Below are 18,684 nucleotides of genomic sequence, written 5' to 3'. Positions count from 1 at the left end.
AAAAAAGAGCAAGCGTGCAACTGCAACTGAAGTGTTAAACCTGACAATGTTTTTGTGTGAGTGTGTGTTTCTATTCAAATAGTGCGTAAAAAGGGGCGACACTATGGTTTATTCTTGCATCACTGGTGAAGATAACTCTGCGTTTGACTGAAAATGATGCTGCCAAACCAGCGTTGCCGTCACCAAAAGACATTTGATGGACCTGTGATGTTACTTCACAGCTCACTAATAATCCCCTAACTCTCATGACGGTGTTGATAATATTTATTAATATTTTATATATGGAAAGGAAGTGAAATGTACAGCTGGTTATGGGAGTTACGACGGTAGTCACGTGTCTGAGTACAAAATAAAGATTTAATTCCTCCAGTCGACTTAAACATTTATCTGCTTGAATACGTTGTAATTTTAAATAATAACTAATGTGCATTAGAGTGAACGTATGAACTCAAACAGACGGTTTATCTGCAAAACTTGTTCTTCACCGATCTGCTATAACATTATGACCACATTTGGGTTTAGTATTAAGTATTAAATAATTGACAATAGGGATGTCATTTGGATTGGTGGTCATTATGATTAGGCTCATCGGTGTGTAAAGTATATGGTTATTTGTTCATTTAAGTCATGGAAAGAGTTTTTTTTAAAAGCACAACTGGACCAATGTCTTTGACTTTAGATGATATCAATAATGCATTGATCAATATCATGTTGATACCGTTGAGTTGTTTTCACTCTTGCACAAACTCAATGACACTTTTATGTTCCATCACGTTCCAATTTGCATTATTTCATTGAATAAACAGCAGAAAAAGCCTCAAGATCTTCGTTCATTTTTTCTTATGAAAGTGTGTTGCTTTTGACTATTTTGAACATTTTAACCACAAATCTCATTGTACACAATGTTTTTGAAAATACTTAAGGACTGGTCATATTTTTACTTTTCATCTGAACAACTAATAGGATTAAAATATGTTTGTTTTTCCCCCCCAGAGTTTAAAAGAGGAACAAGTAGAATCATTGGCCAATTTTTTATCTCAGTGTGTGAAGGGTGGGGGTGAACATACTTGCTGAAAAAAGGGAAGAGCAAAAGTGAGGACTAGTATTCTAGAAGCAACAAATCTGGTCAGAGCTGCATGGACAGACAAACTGTCGTCCATGTTAAAAGAAAAAATGATTATTCTCTTCTGGATTCATCTGCTCATTTCTATGGGAGGCAACGTTGGCGCTAAAGGTAGGATCCCTTTTTTCTATTAGCCTCTGTTGTATTGCTATAAAGCGTCAGTGTTTTAACAGCTTAAAAAAAAAAAAGAGGAGGTTAATTGAAACTTTGATAGACTTTGGAGCGAGGCACTCAAAAGGATCTTTCATTAGAGTTTACCGAAGAAATATGTAATATATAGGAAATGATCAGTGAGTGTGTAAAATACCAACATAGTAACACGTATTAATCAAATAATCAATTTATAAAAACAAACTATTGAATATATTTTTAAACTATGTGTATTTATACCATGTAAAAAACATACCAGTATTAACATAAAAATATATATATTTTAAATAAACAATTTATAAATTAAAAAAGATGCATGAAAGTGTGATATAAATGTGAGAATGTGTTCTTCTCAAAAACAGATGATTAAATGTGATAATGTTTTTTTACAACTTTTTCCCCTTTTTGTGTTTTGTTAAATAGAGGTGTGTTACCACGACAACTACTGTGTCACGTTGAATGAAAGTAAAATAACTGCAGAAGAAGGACTCTGCTTGGTGATTCCTTGCTCCTTCATGACCTCAAGCTTATTCACCCCTCAGTACATACTTTGGTACAAATGTCCAAATAAAGGACTTTGTACTCAACCATCAAAACTAATCTACACCAACAAGAAAGACACAACCGTTGAAGACGAATTTCAAGGACGAGTGTCCATGTTGGAGCCTGATATGAGTCGACGGAACTGCAGCATCATCATCAATGACCTCTCACAGTCAGATTCTGGATCATACTGGTTCAGAGTTGAAGGAAGGAACACAGCAGGTCTTACCGGTTACAACTACGCAATGAAACAAGACATTTCCGTCAAAGGTACGACCGCTTTCATTAACCATTTCTATATCTACATGTTCACGATCACTTGAGAAAATGTTTTTGAGAAATGGCGGTTTGTCAGAGACGGTAGTTTCATTCATTTACCATCATGGCTGAAGTAGAGACAGTACATTCTGAACTATCGAAAAATTAAAACTGGATCCAACCTTTCTCTTGTTTTAAAAATAAATTAACATTAAGACTGGAGACACCTTAGTTTTCAAAGAAGTTTTATAATCTTCTAACAGAAGGGGGCGCCCAAAACAAGCGGTGAACCCGAGCAGATGAGTCTCCCCATTTTAAGAATGTTTCCAGATAATAATCATAAACATTACTCTCAACCCAGCACTGCGTCAAACACCTACTCTGAAGGTTCCTTCACTGAAAGAGAGTCGGCTGGAAACATTGACCTGCACTGCTCCTGGACTCTGCTCCGGATCTGAGCCCATCATCAGCTGGAATTGGAAGGACAAGCAGAAGCATCAAAGCTACGTCGGAGGAAACGTCACTGTTCACGCAAATTTTTCTCTTGGTTCTTTCATGAAACAGTACAGCTCAACGCTGATATTCAACTCTACACCGGAGCACCACAACAGCACAATCACCTGCACTGTCAAATTTAAAAAGACCACCACGTCCAAGGAAATGATTCTGAAGGTTCAGTGTAAGCATGTCTCTCTTCTCACTCTCATTTCTGTCGTTGATTTAACGAATGATGGAGGTCGACGATAAAGTGGAGTTACAGTTTTTTTCATAATTATTTTAATGGATACGTATTATTTTAGTTTAACTCTGTCCACAAGAATAATCCAGACAAAATTCTCCGCAGTCCTGATCCCTTCAGATGAGACTCACGCTTGTTTAGTTTTTTTAACTTACCTGCAGATGTAAAGAGACCAGTCATTGTGGGAAACTCAACGTCATGAATGGAAGTTCTCTAAGTCTGAGCTGCAGTTGTGAGAGTTTGCCTGAATCTCTTGTCACGATGATGAAGAAAGAGCTTAATCAGACTGATAACAAAACCACACATCGTGTTTTTATACCGAACGTGACGGCAGAAGATTCCGGACGCTACATCTGTAACGTTGAATATGAGATGAAAACACTGAAAACACACGTGGATGTGACTGTGACTTGAAAACCCTTTTTTTTTTCTTTTTTTAGGGTTTGCTGGGATCTTGAACGGGTCATGTGAACGACATGCAGGAGTTCTCACTTGTGTCTGCGGCAGTCGTGGACGTCCCTTACCCTCCATCTCCTGGCCACTGCTGACCAACCACAGTGACTATAACGTCAACACCAACGTATCAGAAGATGGAATCGTGAGCAGCATCAGTGTGAGAGATGATCACAGTGTGAACGTCCAGTGTGTTGTCGGCCAAAAAAACAGAGAAACAAAACAGGAACTTCTCGTTCTTAACGTGATCTCTAATCATGAGAGTAAGTGTCTCGTCTTCAAAGTACCGTGAACTATCTTACATTTCATGATTCTTATCTTGACCACAGGCCAGTGGAAAAAGTTTCTGACCATTGAAAACCTTGTTCCCATTTTGGTGAGAGTTTTTTCGTCAGCAATCATTTTTGGTTTGGTCCTGCGTTGCTTCAGGTAATTTTGATGTGTTGTTATATTACACTTGGTTCGTCGTTATGAATGAAAAACACAACTAAATGTCTTCTCAGAAACAAACAAAGGTCAGAAAATCACGATGACTCGGTCAAGATGGTAAGTTTTCTTTTAAAACCCTGTTACTCTAAACAACATCCAGCAATAAACAGTCTTTAAATTTACAGTTTAGAGGGTAGAACGTGAGGTGGTTATGCATCACAATACAAAAAAACAACTTTATTCTACAAACCACCAGTTAACCTGATGAGGCTTCTTGAAATATTAATCTCATTACCAGATCTCTGGTAGTTAACGCTTGTGTTGTCTCTGGGTCAAGGTGACCCGTTTGTGGTAGCCCTTATGTATAAGTTAATTTGTCAAAGGCCTGTTGTTTCTTATATTCTCTGAAGACTTTTTAAACATGAACAATTTCTGGTGCCTTTGGGAAATATTTGCTAATTTCAAAATCTTCTTCACATTTTGAGCAATTATTTAAAAAGAAAAAAAAATGTAACCCTAGCCCTTACACTAACTAGTTTAATTGTTTTATTTATTCAATTTTTTCCAAGATTTTCTATATTTAACAATCTTCTTTTCTTTTTATTATTTCATTGTGTTTTTCTAAATCCAATTTCAACCGAACCTTAACCCTTACCTTAACCCAATGACTCACCAGGAGTCCAGAAAGGAAGAATACAATTCTGAACTTTACTAAACTATTTTCTCCAAAAAGAGTTTTAAACGATGATTGTAAGTTATACTAGACTATAAAAAAAATTACAGTTTCTTTAAACAAAACATGAAAAGTTGCAATTTCAATTTGAAGTGTTTTTTGTGTTTGTCTTTCATCTATATCATACATATATATATATATATATATATATATATATATATATATATATATATATATACTGTCATAATTATCTGATATCACATGTTTTGATGTCATTGTAGATATGCGTATATATATATATATATATATATATATATATATATATATATATATATATATATATATATATATATATATATATACTGTATATATATATATATATATATATATATATATATATATATATATATATATCACCTTTTTTTTTAAATCAAATTCTAGTGACTTTGTCAACTTCCATTTCAACTGGGGTTTTTTTCTATTAGGTGTTGGGGAATTTTAAATGAAAGATGCAGCTTACTCACAAGGTTCTGAAGAACATTTACCCCTCCTTTAGATGATAGTGTCGAGAATAACAAGGTAGAAGCCGAATTAAGCACCAAAATAATTCTACTTTAAAATGTGTTTTAAATAGGAAAATCAAGCTGACGAATACGAGGACTTCGATCCAGAGGAATCATCTCCAAGACAATGATTCAATCGCCGCAGTTGCACCACAGATCACAGAAATCAAGAGTTGGCTTCAGTCACAAGGGAAAGAGAAAATCCATCATAATGTTATGGATACATTATAGTTTTGAAATCATCTCATATCATCTCTTGCCTAACTTTTTTTATGCTCCTCACTTAAATAAAAGGTACAAAATTTGTTGTAATTCACCAAAAAAAAAAGAAATGAAAAGAAAGAGGAAATTGTGTTTTAATTATCATAATGCAGATCATTTTACGATCATTTATCTTCTTCTTCTCACTTCCTCCACCAACTCTTTTCCTCACCCATCATCTGATATCACATGTTTTGATGTCATTGTAGATATGCGTTAATAAAAAAAATCATTTTTACCAAAAAAATGCCTGTGTCTGCAAAAATCTAACAAGTTGTATTTAAATTTAGTTAGTTATTAAATTCATGCCTGTGATTCAATACGTTTTCTTCTTGAAAAGAAAATAATTTCTTTTATAATGTCAATATGACAAAGACACCTGCAGGAGCCAAAGATCTCACTCAGGCAAGTTTTCACATATTATAGTTTGATATGATTCACTTGATCTGTAGTAGTAGCTCCAAAACACAGATGGAGTAAAAAGAGAAATATATGTGAGGTTTAGACTAGAGCCGAACCCAAGTGCAGAAGTAAACAACCAGAAACAGAATCAAAAGAAGATTAATCCCAAAAGTTAGAAAAATAAAGTTAGAGTGTCCATATGATAGTCCAAGGGAACTTAAATCTCACCACAAGTTGTGCGGGAAACAAAAACTCAAGGAGACTGAAACGACAAAATAGGCTCAGGATCGAGGAGAACAAAAACACTACAATTAATTAAATGTAATCCATCGTCGTTAGCACAGCCGCAGTATTTTCTCAAGACGCAAGCAAGCTGCACGCAACCCAGCAGTCAGCCTGAACCTCTGGCTCCTTCGAGCAACCAAACTGCTCTTCCAGAAAAGACTTGTGACCCCTTGCACCGAGTAAAGATACGTCTCTGGTTGGTTATGCCAAAGCGGTCAAGGTAGATCTTTGCCAGCCTGCAAGAAAGAACCAGGACCGGACCCAAGAAGACTGTCAGCACTTTCCGCCGCCAAGCCTTCTTCACCGTGGTCCCTGCAAAGTCACACCCCACATCGCTGGATCCAGGGCCTTCAGTCGTGCTCCTCCTGCTCCTGCTCATCCTCCTACTCCTCCTCATCCTCCTCATCCTATTCACCTCAACCTCCTCGTCACGCCTTCCTCTCGATGATGTAAGAAAGCAAGAAACTGTAAGATTGTCACTCTTGCATTGATTGATGTGTTGGGATTTTTCAAATTGATAGTTGATTGAGGTAGCGAGATTAGCTTAAGATAGTATGTAAAGCTTTCCCAGAAGTTGACAATTATCAAAGCCTTCAAGTCCATTACTTACCTGAGTAATTAATATTGTTCCTTGCATGATATCAAAGCAAGCATCATCATTCCATTACATCGTTCTCAACTGTTCTCACTTTTCTCTTTGTTTCTTTCAATAAATCCTATAAAAAGTACGTCAGTTGCCTTTACCATTTTTCATGTTTTTGTATAATCAATTTAAGAGCCTCTTTCTCAGAAAAGAACATTAATCACGACAACAAGTAGTAACTTCAGTTAAATGAGATTGATTAAAACTAGTGTTTCATAGTTAATTAATAAGGCAAATTAATTAATTATTATCCATGTCAATTTAATAGTTTCCATTGGACTAGAATACAAGGGTGGTGCTCCAACTTCAGGTAATTTTACCCAGAGGCAATTTTTAAGTTAAATCGACCAGAACTTAGATGTTCGGAAAATAAACGTTTTTATAAGGCATATAACATTACTACACAAATAAAACTTAAGACAGCACTGTAAAATGTGTTTCTTGCTCCTTCACGTGATAAAAGATTGTACTTGCAATGTTGTGAGAACTTGACTGCAGTGAATTTAATTATAAAACAAGAGAATACCTTTCGAGTTGGTTTCCTGTTTTTTCTAATTTGCTCCCTCATGCTTAAAATTCACCTTTACTTTGTGAATTATTCATTTATGTCTTTTAACAAGTTTTGTATGTATTTGATTGTTTTTACAAGTATTTATGGATGTTTGTATGGATGGATGCGTTATTGCTGCTGGAGCAAATAATTTCCTCTCCAGGGAATCAATAAAGTATCTGTCGAACCATCCATCCATCCATCCATCCATCCATCCATCCATCCATCCATCCATCCATCCATCCATCCATCCATCCATCCATCCATCCATCCATCCATCCATCCATCCATCCATCCATCCATCCATCCATCCATCCATCCATCCATCCATCCATCCATCCATCCATCCATCCATCCATCCATCCATCCATCCATCCATCCATCCATCCATCCATCCATCCATCCATCCATCCATCCATCCATCCATCCATCCATCCATCCATCCATCCATCCATCCATCCATCCATCCATCCATCCATCCATCCATCCATCCATCCATCCATCCATCCATCTTTTGACATTATGGAAATTAATGCAAACAGCGTTTTCAACCAACACGGTAAATTCCAGTCACAGTCAAAAAGCACTGTTGAATGATTATCTACAGAGTTCAACTTCTTTTGTGGTTTACAAAATTAAAACAATTAACATGTAAGAGATGTAACGAAAACCTCCTCTAAATGAATCCCTCCTTTGATAACTGATCTCTTTCCTGCAGAGATGGCAGAGGTTCTTAAAAGCCTCAACCTCCTGGGGACACTGAAAGAGTCGATGGAGAGCAACCAACTTGCCGACATCAAGGATGCTGTGGAAGATCTCCTGCTGAGCAGGATCAACTTGGGCATTTTGTGAGACCGCAGCCACGAGAAATATACCTTCATGAACTCTCTCCGAGGGGTTGGACCTGGAGATGAAGAAGCAGCTCCTTCACCGACTCTCGAAGGGGATGTAGAGAGCTACCCTGACCCTAAACACCAGGACTTTCGCTTGTGGGACTTGCTTCCTGTACCAAATGGGACTACGGTTGACATGGACAGCTACATGGATAAAGTAAACTTCCTTCACTACAATACAGTCTTTTTGACATTTTCACAGACGCCTGAAGCTAATGCAGTTGAGCTGTTTTCAGAGGCCCGGTCACTACAGAGACAAAATGTGTATATTATTATCTTATGGTTGGCGACAGAAACCCAAGAAGAAGTGGAGCTAAAGAGGAAGGCTTCCATGGAGGTGCTAGCATCACATGGAATTAGCCAGCCCAAAGTATACTTGGTGTTGCCCTCCAATCTAGAGAAGTTTGACTTCCCGGCTCTTTTGGAGGACCTGACCAAAGACCTTCCAGAGATCAGAAGTCAAGCTCTTCTCCTGGCTCTACCAGCGTTCACCCCGGAGCTCATCGCCCAAAAAAAGGAGGCTTTTAAAGCTCTAGTCTGGGCAGCTGCCTCGCTCTCTGGTGGGATTTCAACCCTCCCTGTTCCCTTCGTGGCGTCCATGGTGGATTCAAGTGTAGCAGTTCGTATTCTGTCAAAGGCACAGACATCTCTCTGCCTCGACGAAGTTTGAACTTTGGGTTAACTACACTTTAAGTCGCACATTAGACAGGAAGTGAAACGACTCTCACAATAGAAAAGTGAGCATTGAAGATGAACTGTGACTTCCTCTTGATACCATTTTGTTTGAACTGCTCATGTTCTCTGAGGTAAGTTTAAACTTTATTATATTAAGAAACATGCTGATGAAAGTAAATTACAAGTATTTTTTTTAAGTCATTAACAAATTATAGTTCAATAATTGACTAAAACAATAATTTGGAATTGAATAGAAATATGTGTTTGTTTTAAATGTTTACTAGTTTAAAAGGTATTTTTATTCCTAGTAAATCATTTTATAACTTTGGTTTGACAAAAACAATCCTATGACTAATATGGAATTCACCCAAACGACATTTCAGTGCAAGTAATCTCTCTCTTTTTTGGTCAAAAGTTATAAAATCCACTTAATTCAAAGCAGTGAATCTCACAGTAAGATCAACAACAAAAGTTAGGGTCGAGTAATGAATCTAATAAAAGGATTTATTGTATTTTCTTTTGTTTGGTTTTAAACTGCAAAAACAAAATATATCCTAATAGTTGACGTGCACCATTCTCTAAATATATTAAAAAAAAGATGTGTCAGAAAAGGCCCTTCACCTTTTTTATTCATGTCTTTGAACGTTCTTCCTCTTCCTGTTTCTCATTATCACTTCTTTAGTCCTTATCTCTATTCTTTTTATGCTTTTTAAATTACAGCACAAGAGGTTTTGACACACAAGAAGAAGATTTTACAACTAAAACAACAATATATTTCTTATATTTAGGGTATTTCTTTAATTTTATTCATGGTATTTCTTTGTTATTTCAGGTCATATCATTGAAGATGATGGGGAAAGATAAACTTATATTAGTGTTTCTTCTGGCTGTAACAAGAGGTAAGTGTTGATTCACAGTTTTGAATTTTGACTCATCAGAACTCTTGTCATTCAGCTGCAAATCAAAATCCCAACTTTGAGTTCAACAACAACCCACTGACTGCCACAGAAGGATCCTGTGTTCAAATTAAGGGAAGCTTCAAAAAAGATGTCGATGTAAACGAAGCCTATTGGATTTGGTTAAAAGATGCTCAATGGAATTATAAAGAACGTGACTACGTGGGCACCGTCGTTCATAGTACTGATGTCGGGAAAAAGCCCATCAGTCCAGAGTATGAAGGAAGAGTGACTTACATCAAAGAAGGGAAACAACTCACCATGACCATCTGTGACCTTAAAACAAAGGATAACAGAAATTATTCGTTGAGATTTTAGTACAAGAACCTCTTGATCGAAGGAGTTACTGAGAAGAAAGCTTGATTTTGGACGTCCAGAGTTGAAACTCCATCAAATCTCTTTACTCAGAAACACTTCCTAACATCAACTATTGCTTTAAAATCCAACAAAAAAAATCTGATGTTTGTTTACTTGACAAAGACTTTTAAAACCATTGATTTGTAAAAGACACTTGTTAAATTACAATTAGCTTTACCATTCTTTTTACATTGGATTCTTTTTTTACACCTAATTATAGTTACATTGAGTTGATTATATATACTGTATATATATTTTATTCATTAATAAATACCTAAAGAGCCTTAAACTGAACTTCATTAGTTTAAATGTGTAACTCTTTAATGTCTATTTTCAGCTCTACCAGAAGTTGAGATCAAGACAACTAAAACTACAGTCAGACGAGGAATAAAGATGAGTTTGCAATGCATGGTGAAAAACAGTGACCCAGAAGCTCATAGGTTTGAATGGAAAAAGGATGGAGAAACTGTTTCTGTAGAGGATATTTACGTCATATTTAACACTCAACCTGAGCACAGAGGTATTTATACCTGCACTGCCTGGAACAGAGTTGGTTCTGGAACATCAAGTCCTCTGCAGATTCCAGTTGAATGTAAGTATGAACAGAAAAAACATTAGAAATTCTAAACACTGAACCTTTTTTTGTTCCTTAGACAAACCCACAAATACAAGAATATATACCAACATACCAAGCAAGAGCATACGTTTGGATGAAACCCTCAAATTAACGTGTGATGTTGACGCCTATCCTCCACCTCGAAGTTTCTCCTGGTACAAAACAACTATTGGATCTTCAAACAACCGGCACATAGACTCGACCACCACCAATAGCAAGACTATTACAAGAGTGCAGATATCAGACGAAGGTTGTTACCAGTGTGTCGCCAGAAACAGCATCGGAAGAGGAGACATGAGTGAATCAAAGTGCATCGAAGTTCTGTGTTAGTATTTATACTTATTATTAATCTCTCTCTCGCTCTCTCTCTCTCTCTCTCTCTCTCTCTCTCTCTCTCTCTCTCTCTCTCTCTCTCTCTCTCTCTCTCTCTCTCTCTCTCTCTCTCTCTCTCTCTCTCTCTCTCTCTCTCTCTCTCTCTCTCTCTCTCTCTCTCTCTCTCTCTCTCTCTCTCTCTCTCTCTCAGAAGTTTATGAATTATAAAATGCACCACGACAATTTATCATTTCACCATTAGAGGGCGACACCTAATTACTGTTTTTAACTTTCACTTGTGTTGCAGACAAACCCATGACTGTGAAAGTCCAGGTTGAACCAAGTCAGGAGGTGAAGGAGAACACGTTGATGACTTTTCAATGCCAATCACAGTCTCATCCACCGGTGACCTTGGTGACCTGGACCAAGACGACCAACGGAAGAGCAGAAGATCTGGGTCGATCTCAGACTTTGACTCTGCAGTCAGTCTCGTCCACTGATAGTGGAGAGTATCGCTGCACAGCCCATAATGAAGTCGGAGCCTCAGAGTCTCCTCCGGTTAACGTCAGGGTCATGTGTAAGATGAAGACTCTTATTTTTTCCCATTTATCTGCTTGGATCTCGCATTTAAGAAAATGTCGCATAATTCAAAACTTCATTCTTATTTATTCGAGTTATTGGGGGCTCTGGAGATTGCTCCTGATGATAAGGTTCCAGGGTTGAGTCAGTACTTGAGTGACTTAGGTCAGTCTGTCAAACTGAGCCTGAGAAACCTGGGTGTTGTATTTGATAAAGACATGTCTCTTGTTCAACACTGCAGAAAACTGACCAGAAACTGTTTCTGTACTTTATTGAATATTGTTTTGATTGTTTAAGCGCTTTGTGACCCTGGTCTGGAAAAGCGCTATACAAATAAACATTTCTTACTTACATACTTACTATATGCGAGCAAAGAGAAAGGTTATCTATCATGTTACTGTATTTCAACACATTTTACTTCTTACTACTCTTGGATTTACACCATCTTTTATTCATTTTATGTATTTTGACTGTTAAGTCACTACACTTATTTATGAATGATTAAATATACCACGCATTTAAGCTATTCACCAGTAGAGGGCGAATCTTCATTACTGTTGTTTTCTTTGAAATGTTTTTTCTGTTCAGATGTTCCAAGAGACGTCAAGATCCTGAAAGAGCAGCAGTTACCAGACCAAACAGGATCCGTGACGCTCACGTGCAGCGCTCAAAGCTACCCACAAGTCCAACAATACCTCTGGTACCTGAAGAAGACAGATGGACAAAATGACTCCCAAGTGTCGAGTCAGCAGAATCACACTGTGGACTCTGACAAGCCTGGGATCTACTATTGCTCCGCCAGAAACCAACTAGGCGAAAAGAGTTCGGAACCAGTGGAGATGTTTTTGGAAAGTGAGTAAAAACTCCATCAGAACATTGACATTTAAATGATAATAACATATTTATTAAATGTTTTATTCAAGTATGAGATTCAACTAATGTTCTGTTTCAATACAGGCGTCTTTATGAAAGTCCTGAAGTACGTTTCCATCTGTGCTTCACTTCTGCTCATTCCTCTAGTATTTTGTCTCATCTTCAAGTAAGTCGTAACATTAACACCATTTTTATATTCATCTTGTACTACTACTACTAATTTGCTTTTTATTTAACATTACTTTTCAACCGCTGGATTTGGAGGAAATTCAAACATCGACAGGTAAGTTTTTCATGTCATACAAATAAATAAATACACATTTATTAGGAGACAAAAATAAATAAATACTTCTTTTTTACCTTAAAAATGTAATGCCAACGAAACATTAACTCCACACGCTTTTGTAATGTTATGTTATTTCATGATTTTTTTTCAATTGGGTTAATTTTGCTTGAAAAAAATGAATAAAAAATATTGGATAGTAAGTGAGGACATGGTTTCATTTATTTGCAGAATTTTCTCCATGACATTAATCCAATGTTGAATTTTTCATTTAACTTTGCTGTAACTTGATCTTTCTAACTCCTTAAAATTAAAATATAATTTTAATAAAGTCTAATGATGATGATCATGATATGACCAATAAAAAACATCGTGGTCAAATTAGTAGATACACTACACTTTATTTGCAGAATCAAGTGGTTAAAAACCCAAAGGAAGTTCAAGCCGGACCTTCTTCAGAGGAGCCTCTGAATTATACTTCAGTGTGTTCTAGAGAAAAGTGAGTTTTATAATACGTTTCTGTCTGAAAATGATGGATTAATTGTTTTGTTTTCAGTAGAAAGCCAAGACCAGAAGACATGTACGCTGTCGTATCCAAACAACATAAGCGAAAAAAAGTTAAATAATTATTTTCTTTTTTTTTTCCAAGCATTTAATAATTTATATTACTTTTTTCTAGGCTGCTCGAAATGATGCAAAAAAGTCTCCATCAAAGCATGACAGCAGTGACCAGGAAGTGGAGATGAATTATTCCGAAGTGAAGTTCACAGCTAACAGACCAAACTGCAAAGTCAGCAAATCAAGCAGCTTTGAAGAAGAGGAGACGGAATACTCATCGATCAAAGTCTGAGGAGAAGAAAAGTAGAACAGAATTGATCTTTTAAATCCTTCAATATTTTTCAAACAGAAGATAATTGAAGAACCATTGTTTAATTTTCTTGGATCTTTCATGTTGCTTAAGTTCTGCTGTTGAAACAAAAGAGTCCAAATAAAAAAAAAGTTTCTATATGTTTGTAATTTATGAAAATAAGTTTTGTATGTTTTAGACTACTAGGTTCATGTTCTGGCAGATCATTTAAACACAAAGAAATGTTACCCAGATTGAAAATTGTCTCAAAAATCAGAAGAAGAAAAAAATGACATTCTTTCCTATGGAAAATTAATAAAAATAGTCAAAAATCAACATTTTTAAAAATTGAGAAAAAATGCTGCGAAAACCAATAGAAATGTTCAGCAGACAATGTGAACAAAATGTAACCTAAATACCGAAAATGTGACTTAATAAGTCCCAAAAATCTGATAAAAAAAAAAACGATTTTTCATTTGAAAAAGTTTTTTTTTTTAATACACAGAATAGAATGTTTCTAAAATGGTAAAACATTTTGTGGGGGTTTTGTGTTCCGGTGAACCGACCCCTCCCCAGTCTCGTACTGGTAATCGTGGTGGTGGAAAATGAAGGACAGACATATGGATGAGTTTAAGAAAAATGCTCGTTCAGAGAATTATGCAAAAGTCAGAGACAAACTTACGTGAACACAGGTGCTAGCAAGCAGAGAGATCTATCGCAGACGTCTTTGAATGCCAGAACGCAAAGATCTCACAAAATGGTGGATCTTTTATAGTATGAATATTCATGTTAACGCCTCTAGTCATTTGTGCATGTAGGATTGGTCAGTAACTGTAAACACTTGATTCTAAGATGGCCGCCGCACGTGGCTGTCGTGGAAATTAACCAAAGTTTGTTGTCTTTTTTTTTTTTTACAAAAAGCAAACATGGTGTTCGGGTGGACACATCAACGTTACCCACATTTTAAAACATGACTTGAAATGAATGGTCACCAACATTTGAGGTTGGGTTTACCGAAGTCTCAAAAACTCAGAAAAAAAAAAAAAAATCACCTTGAAAATAGAAAAAAAAATGCTCAAAAATCAAAGTCTAACATAACTCCTCTTAATGTATGGAAAGAAAATGCATAAAAACCAAAGTTCTTCATATTACAGACTGTATGACCACACAAAAAATATAGTAACATTTCAAAATGTGATCTTTTTGCGGAGTTAGTCTCGAATTCTCAAAATGATTTAAGTCTAAAATGGGGAAAGAAATGATGAAAAAACATGTCCCAGCGGACCATGTTACACATGTGTAAAATTATTTGTGTTACCTAAATTTTAAATATATACATTTCTGAAGTCTCAAAAGCCCAGTAAAAAATGATTTTTTTTATTTGACGAAGTAAAAAAAAAAAGTCTGGAAATCAATGTCACCAAAATGGTTTGGCACATGGCAGCGATAAACAACACAAATACAATGATAATTTGCAGTCAAAACTCGAAATCACAAAAAGGCAATTTGTACAACAACCAGGTACAAGAAATTAGAATTAGAAGTATCAATCATGTAGAAATTATTATAAAATGATTCAGTAGCAGCAGTAGCAACAGTGTTTGGTCCTGCGTTGCTTCAGGTAATTTTGATGTGTTGTTATATTACACTTTGTTGGTCGTTATGAATGAAAAACACAACTAAATGTCTTCTCAGAAACAAACACAGGTCAGAAAATCACGATGACTCGGTCAAGATGGTAAGTTTTCTTTGGAAACCCTGTTACTCTAAACAACATCCAGCAATAAACAGTCTTTAAACTTACAGTTTGAAGATTCCAATTCAGGGGTAGAATGCGAGGCGGTTTGCTTGGGTTCAGACCAGCAGATGCAGTCAGAGGAGAACTTAGTTGTGATCCTGTAACCAATCAAAGGGCAAGGCGATGGAACAGGAACAGAGACGATGTGATCAGACAAAGAGGAATTTTTCTTCACGCATATTGTAAAGTTCCCTTTGAAACCATCAAGTTATCCATCACAATACAATAAAACCCATCTTTATTCTACAAACTAGCAGTTAAACTGATGAGGCTTCTTGAAATATTAATCTCATTACCTGATCTCTGGTAGTTAACGCTTGTGTTGTCTCTGGGTCAAGGTGACCCGTTTGTGGTAGCCCTTATGAATAAGTTAATTTGTCAAAAGCCTGTTGTTTCTTAAATTCTCTTAAGACTGGGGAATTTAAATGAAAATTGCAGCTTGCTCACAAGGTTCTGAAGAACATTTGCCCCTCCTTTAGATGATAGTGTCGAGAATAAGAAGGTAGAGACCGAATTAAGCACCATAATAATTCTACTTCAAAATGTGTTTTGAATAGGAAAATCAAGCAGAAGAATACGAGGACTTCGATCCAGAGGAATCATCTCCAAGACAATGATTCAATCGTACATATGCGTTAATAAAATGTTCATTTTTACCAAGAAAATGCCTGTGTCTGTAAATAACAAGTGTTATTTAAATTTAGTTAGTTAGTAAATACATGCCTGTCATTCAATAAGTTTTCTTCTTGAAAAGAAAATAATTTATTTTATAAAAAAAAAATCTATAATGGTTCAGACTATGACAAAGACACCTGCAGGAGCCAAAGATCTCACTCTGGGAATGAAAAAGAAAAAAAATGCTTCAGGGAATCTCGTCAATAACATTCCAGACGCACCAACCTTGACACTTAAACACATTGTTTTCTCTTCCTTTCATCGCTTCTCTACATTGTCTGTTTTTCTCTCCCCTAACTCTGACGCAGCTTAAGACAGAGCTGTTGGGCTCAAAGTTTAACTCCATTCTAGAGGAAACCACGGTAAGGTTCTCAACGAATCCCTATTAAAGTTCCGATCTCTGTAACTGGGTTTCCATTACCGTTTTCGCGAAATAAAGCCATATTTCTTCCCTTTTGACTCAAACGTTCGCTAGCTAGTCAACTATTGCATTTCTTCCTCAAGTATGATCCCCAAAGGTTCTTTTCTGAATGAACTAGTTGCATGACTTGCTACATTATTTCCTATCACTGCACGTTTTGTTTTTTTTCTACAAAGGGTAATAGAAACCCAGATATTGTCGCAAGCATCCAGGTTTCATTGTAAGCTGGCCTACACGTCATGACCGTCTTTAGCATAAATGCTAACTGAAGCTTCTAACGGTAAAACATCTTGTCGGCTACAAATAACACCTTACATTCCTGGCATTGAAATGTCCTCTGGAAATGGATAAATAATGGATAACGTCTTACCAGCTTTGTGTTTCTTTTACCAACTATTAACGGCTATTAAATTGCAGTCCGATTAGAATAGGGGTTTGTACTGTTGCTTCTCAGTAAGGGTCGTCAGACCACATGGACAGCAGACATTCCGTCTTATTGTCTCTTTCGACTTACTCCATAATTGTATTTAATTTGAAAAATCGATTAGATCAGCAGAGAACAGGCGGCAAATGCAAAAGTTAACAAGCAAATTTCCAAATCCTAGGCCATCGAGGACTGTTAGCTTTTAAGCTAACTTGAGCAGTTGCTAAACCACCTTTAGCTGTGGTGTAGAATTGTAGTTGTGATGCCACAAAGAATCAAGAATGGGCACCAGATCAGAAACATTTCAATGCCCGTCGTCAACCATGTACGTGTGTCGGCCGCCATCGATTCTCCGCACTGATGCGTCCTTCTGTCTTCAGGGAGAAGACGGGGATAATCAACCTGTGGGCTCTTTGGCAGGACTGGAGAGGCAAGAGTTGAATTATGCTGCTCTGGAGTTTATCGGTGCCAGGCCCAGGGAAGGGGTCTTCGGGAGGGGGGATGATGGCAGCAACTACTCAGAAATCAAAGCCAAATGAATCGCGATCCTTCCCTGATCCCTTGGCTAGGCGAGACGCAGTGGCAACCCAGTTCTCCCGCTTCATCTTCTGCTGCACAAAATCTAGTGTAACGTTTTCACCACTTTCTCTTGTTGTTACTCATCTTGTCCACATCCCTGTGTTCAGTCAATGGCCCTATACCTTTTGGGAAAAAGCCACTTCTTCAGGTCAGAACATGACCTACGGACAATGTAGAATTTTGCTACCAGAAACTGTAAATATTTCTAATTCATGCAATTTTAACCTGCTTTTTTATTATTTATTTTATTGATGTTTCCCACTCGTTCAAGGTTCATCCAGTCATGCTTTTCATCTGTCTGATAATTGTTGCTGTGTCTGCTGCCTGTCAAAGTGTCAGGGCGGGGAAAACCGATTTTTTTGTTTTGTTTTTATCTGTCTTTAGTCATCCCAACTTAGCAAGTTGATGAGAAATCATTGACGTTTTGTTCTGTTCCATCAATCGTGAGAAAAAGTTATTTTTTTCTCGCCAAAAAGATTTTGTCGTGCTAAGCTAAAGTTAGCGAGTCAATTAAAGCATTAAATTTGAATTATTTTTATTTTTTTCAAATTTTCTACAATGTGTGAATTCTCTAACTTTAATTGTAATAGTGCTTCTCACAGCACAACTTTAAACACCCAACCGCTTTAGCTACGAAGCTGGTTATAGACGGCGTTTGCATTCATTTCCATATACTCTTAAGTACTGAAAAGACATTAAAAAAGTTTACACAAAAGTAAAACAGAAAAGTGCCAATGGCCTTTTACTTGTTTTGTAAGCAAAGGTGTGTTGTGGCAACCGTGTACAAGTTTTCATGAAATTGCAATTCCACTATTCTAACCCTGGGGGGAGCCAAATACAAACATGTTCGAGCTTATGTAGCTCCGCTTTGAGGGCCTACAAACCCAACCTTTTTTGAATTCACTTATATCTGCATCTTTTCATTCGTTTTACTCTGCAAAAATGAGGTTCAGTTTCCACAAACATCTTTTGAAGACGTTTGATGAACAACAAAAACATCAATGATTTCATCCTCTGTAGGAGAAAATAAATGTTACGGTCGTTCCATCATTTCATTTCCAGCATGTGTGAGCTACTGGGTTGATTTGTAAAAAAAAAAGACAAAAAAAGAGCAAGCGTGCAACTGCAACTGAAGTGTTAAACCTGACAATGTATTTGTGTGAGTGTGTGTTTCTATTCAAATAGTGCGTAAAAAGGGGCGACACTCTATGGTTTATTCTTGCATCACTGGTGAAGATAACTCTGCGTTTGACTGAAAATGATGCTGCCAAACCAGCGTTGCCGTCACCAAAAGACATTTGATGGACCTGTGATGTTACTTCAC

At 36.7% G+C, this 18,684-nt stretch overlaps 2 protein-coding genes and 1 pseudogene across 4 annotated transcripts in view; all 3 read left to right on the top strand.

Annotated features, from left to right (window-relative positions):
* The first annotated feature begins 1,121 nt into the window (after window positions 1-1,121).
* Window positions 1,122-18,684, top strand: part of LOC148062389 (myeloid cell surface antigen CD33-like) — a 40,791-nt gene continuing 23,228 nt past the window's right edge. The window contains exons 1-7 of one of the 3 annotated variants that reach the window (XM_087812085.1): window positions 1,122-1,234; window positions 1,697-2,086; window positions 2,436-2,753; window positions 3,254-3,529; window positions 3,596-3,642; window positions 3,770-3,812; window positions 5,003-5,416. In XM_087812085.1, the coding sequence (XP_087668211.1) occupies window positions 1,159-1,234; window positions 1,697-2,086; window positions 2,436-2,753; window positions 3,254-3,529; window positions 3,596-3,642; window positions 3,770-3,799 (1,137 nt within the window). In that variant the 5' untranslated portion in view covers window positions 1,122-1,158 and the 3' untranslated portion in view covers window positions 3,800-3,812; window positions 5,003-5,416. Of the gene's footprint in view, window positions 1,235-1,696; window positions 2,087-2,435; window positions 2,754-3,253; window positions 3,530-3,595; window positions 3,696-3,769; window positions 3,813-5,002; window positions 5,417-15,158; window positions 15,202-18,684 lie in introns of those variants that run through there. The other 2 variants (XM_087812082.1, XM_087812083.1) reach the window with 2 other exon arrangements.
* Window positions 7,793-8,635, top strand: LOC148062394 (interferon-inducible GTPase 5-like; annotated as a pseudogene).
* On the top strand, window positions 9,688-13,622 carry LOC148062393 (B-cell receptor CD22-like). Its single transcript, XM_087779051.1, has 11 exons — window positions 9,688-9,695; window positions 9,779-9,867; window positions 10,291-10,545; window positions 10,607-10,894; window positions 11,189-11,458; window positions 12,049-12,312; window positions 12,418-12,499; window positions 12,598-12,616; window positions 13,027-13,115; window positions 13,173-13,233; window positions 13,296-13,622. The coding sequence occupies exons 1-11, from the start codon at window positions 9,688-9,690 to the stop codon at window positions 13,464-13,466; spliced, it is 1,596 nt and encodes a 531-aa protein (XP_087635177.1). The 3' UTR covers window positions 13,467-13,622.

Source organism: Callionymus lyra, chromosome 17 (assembly GCF_982586985.1).
Source record: "Callionymus lyra chromosome 17, fCalLyr1.hap1.1, whole genome shotgun sequence".
NCBI lineage: Eukaryota > Metazoa > Chordata > Actinopteri > Syngnathiformes > Callionymidae > Callionymus > Callionymus lyra.
Note: the sequence above shows the minus strand (reverse complement) of the source record. Positions and strands in the feature narration are given on the sequence as shown.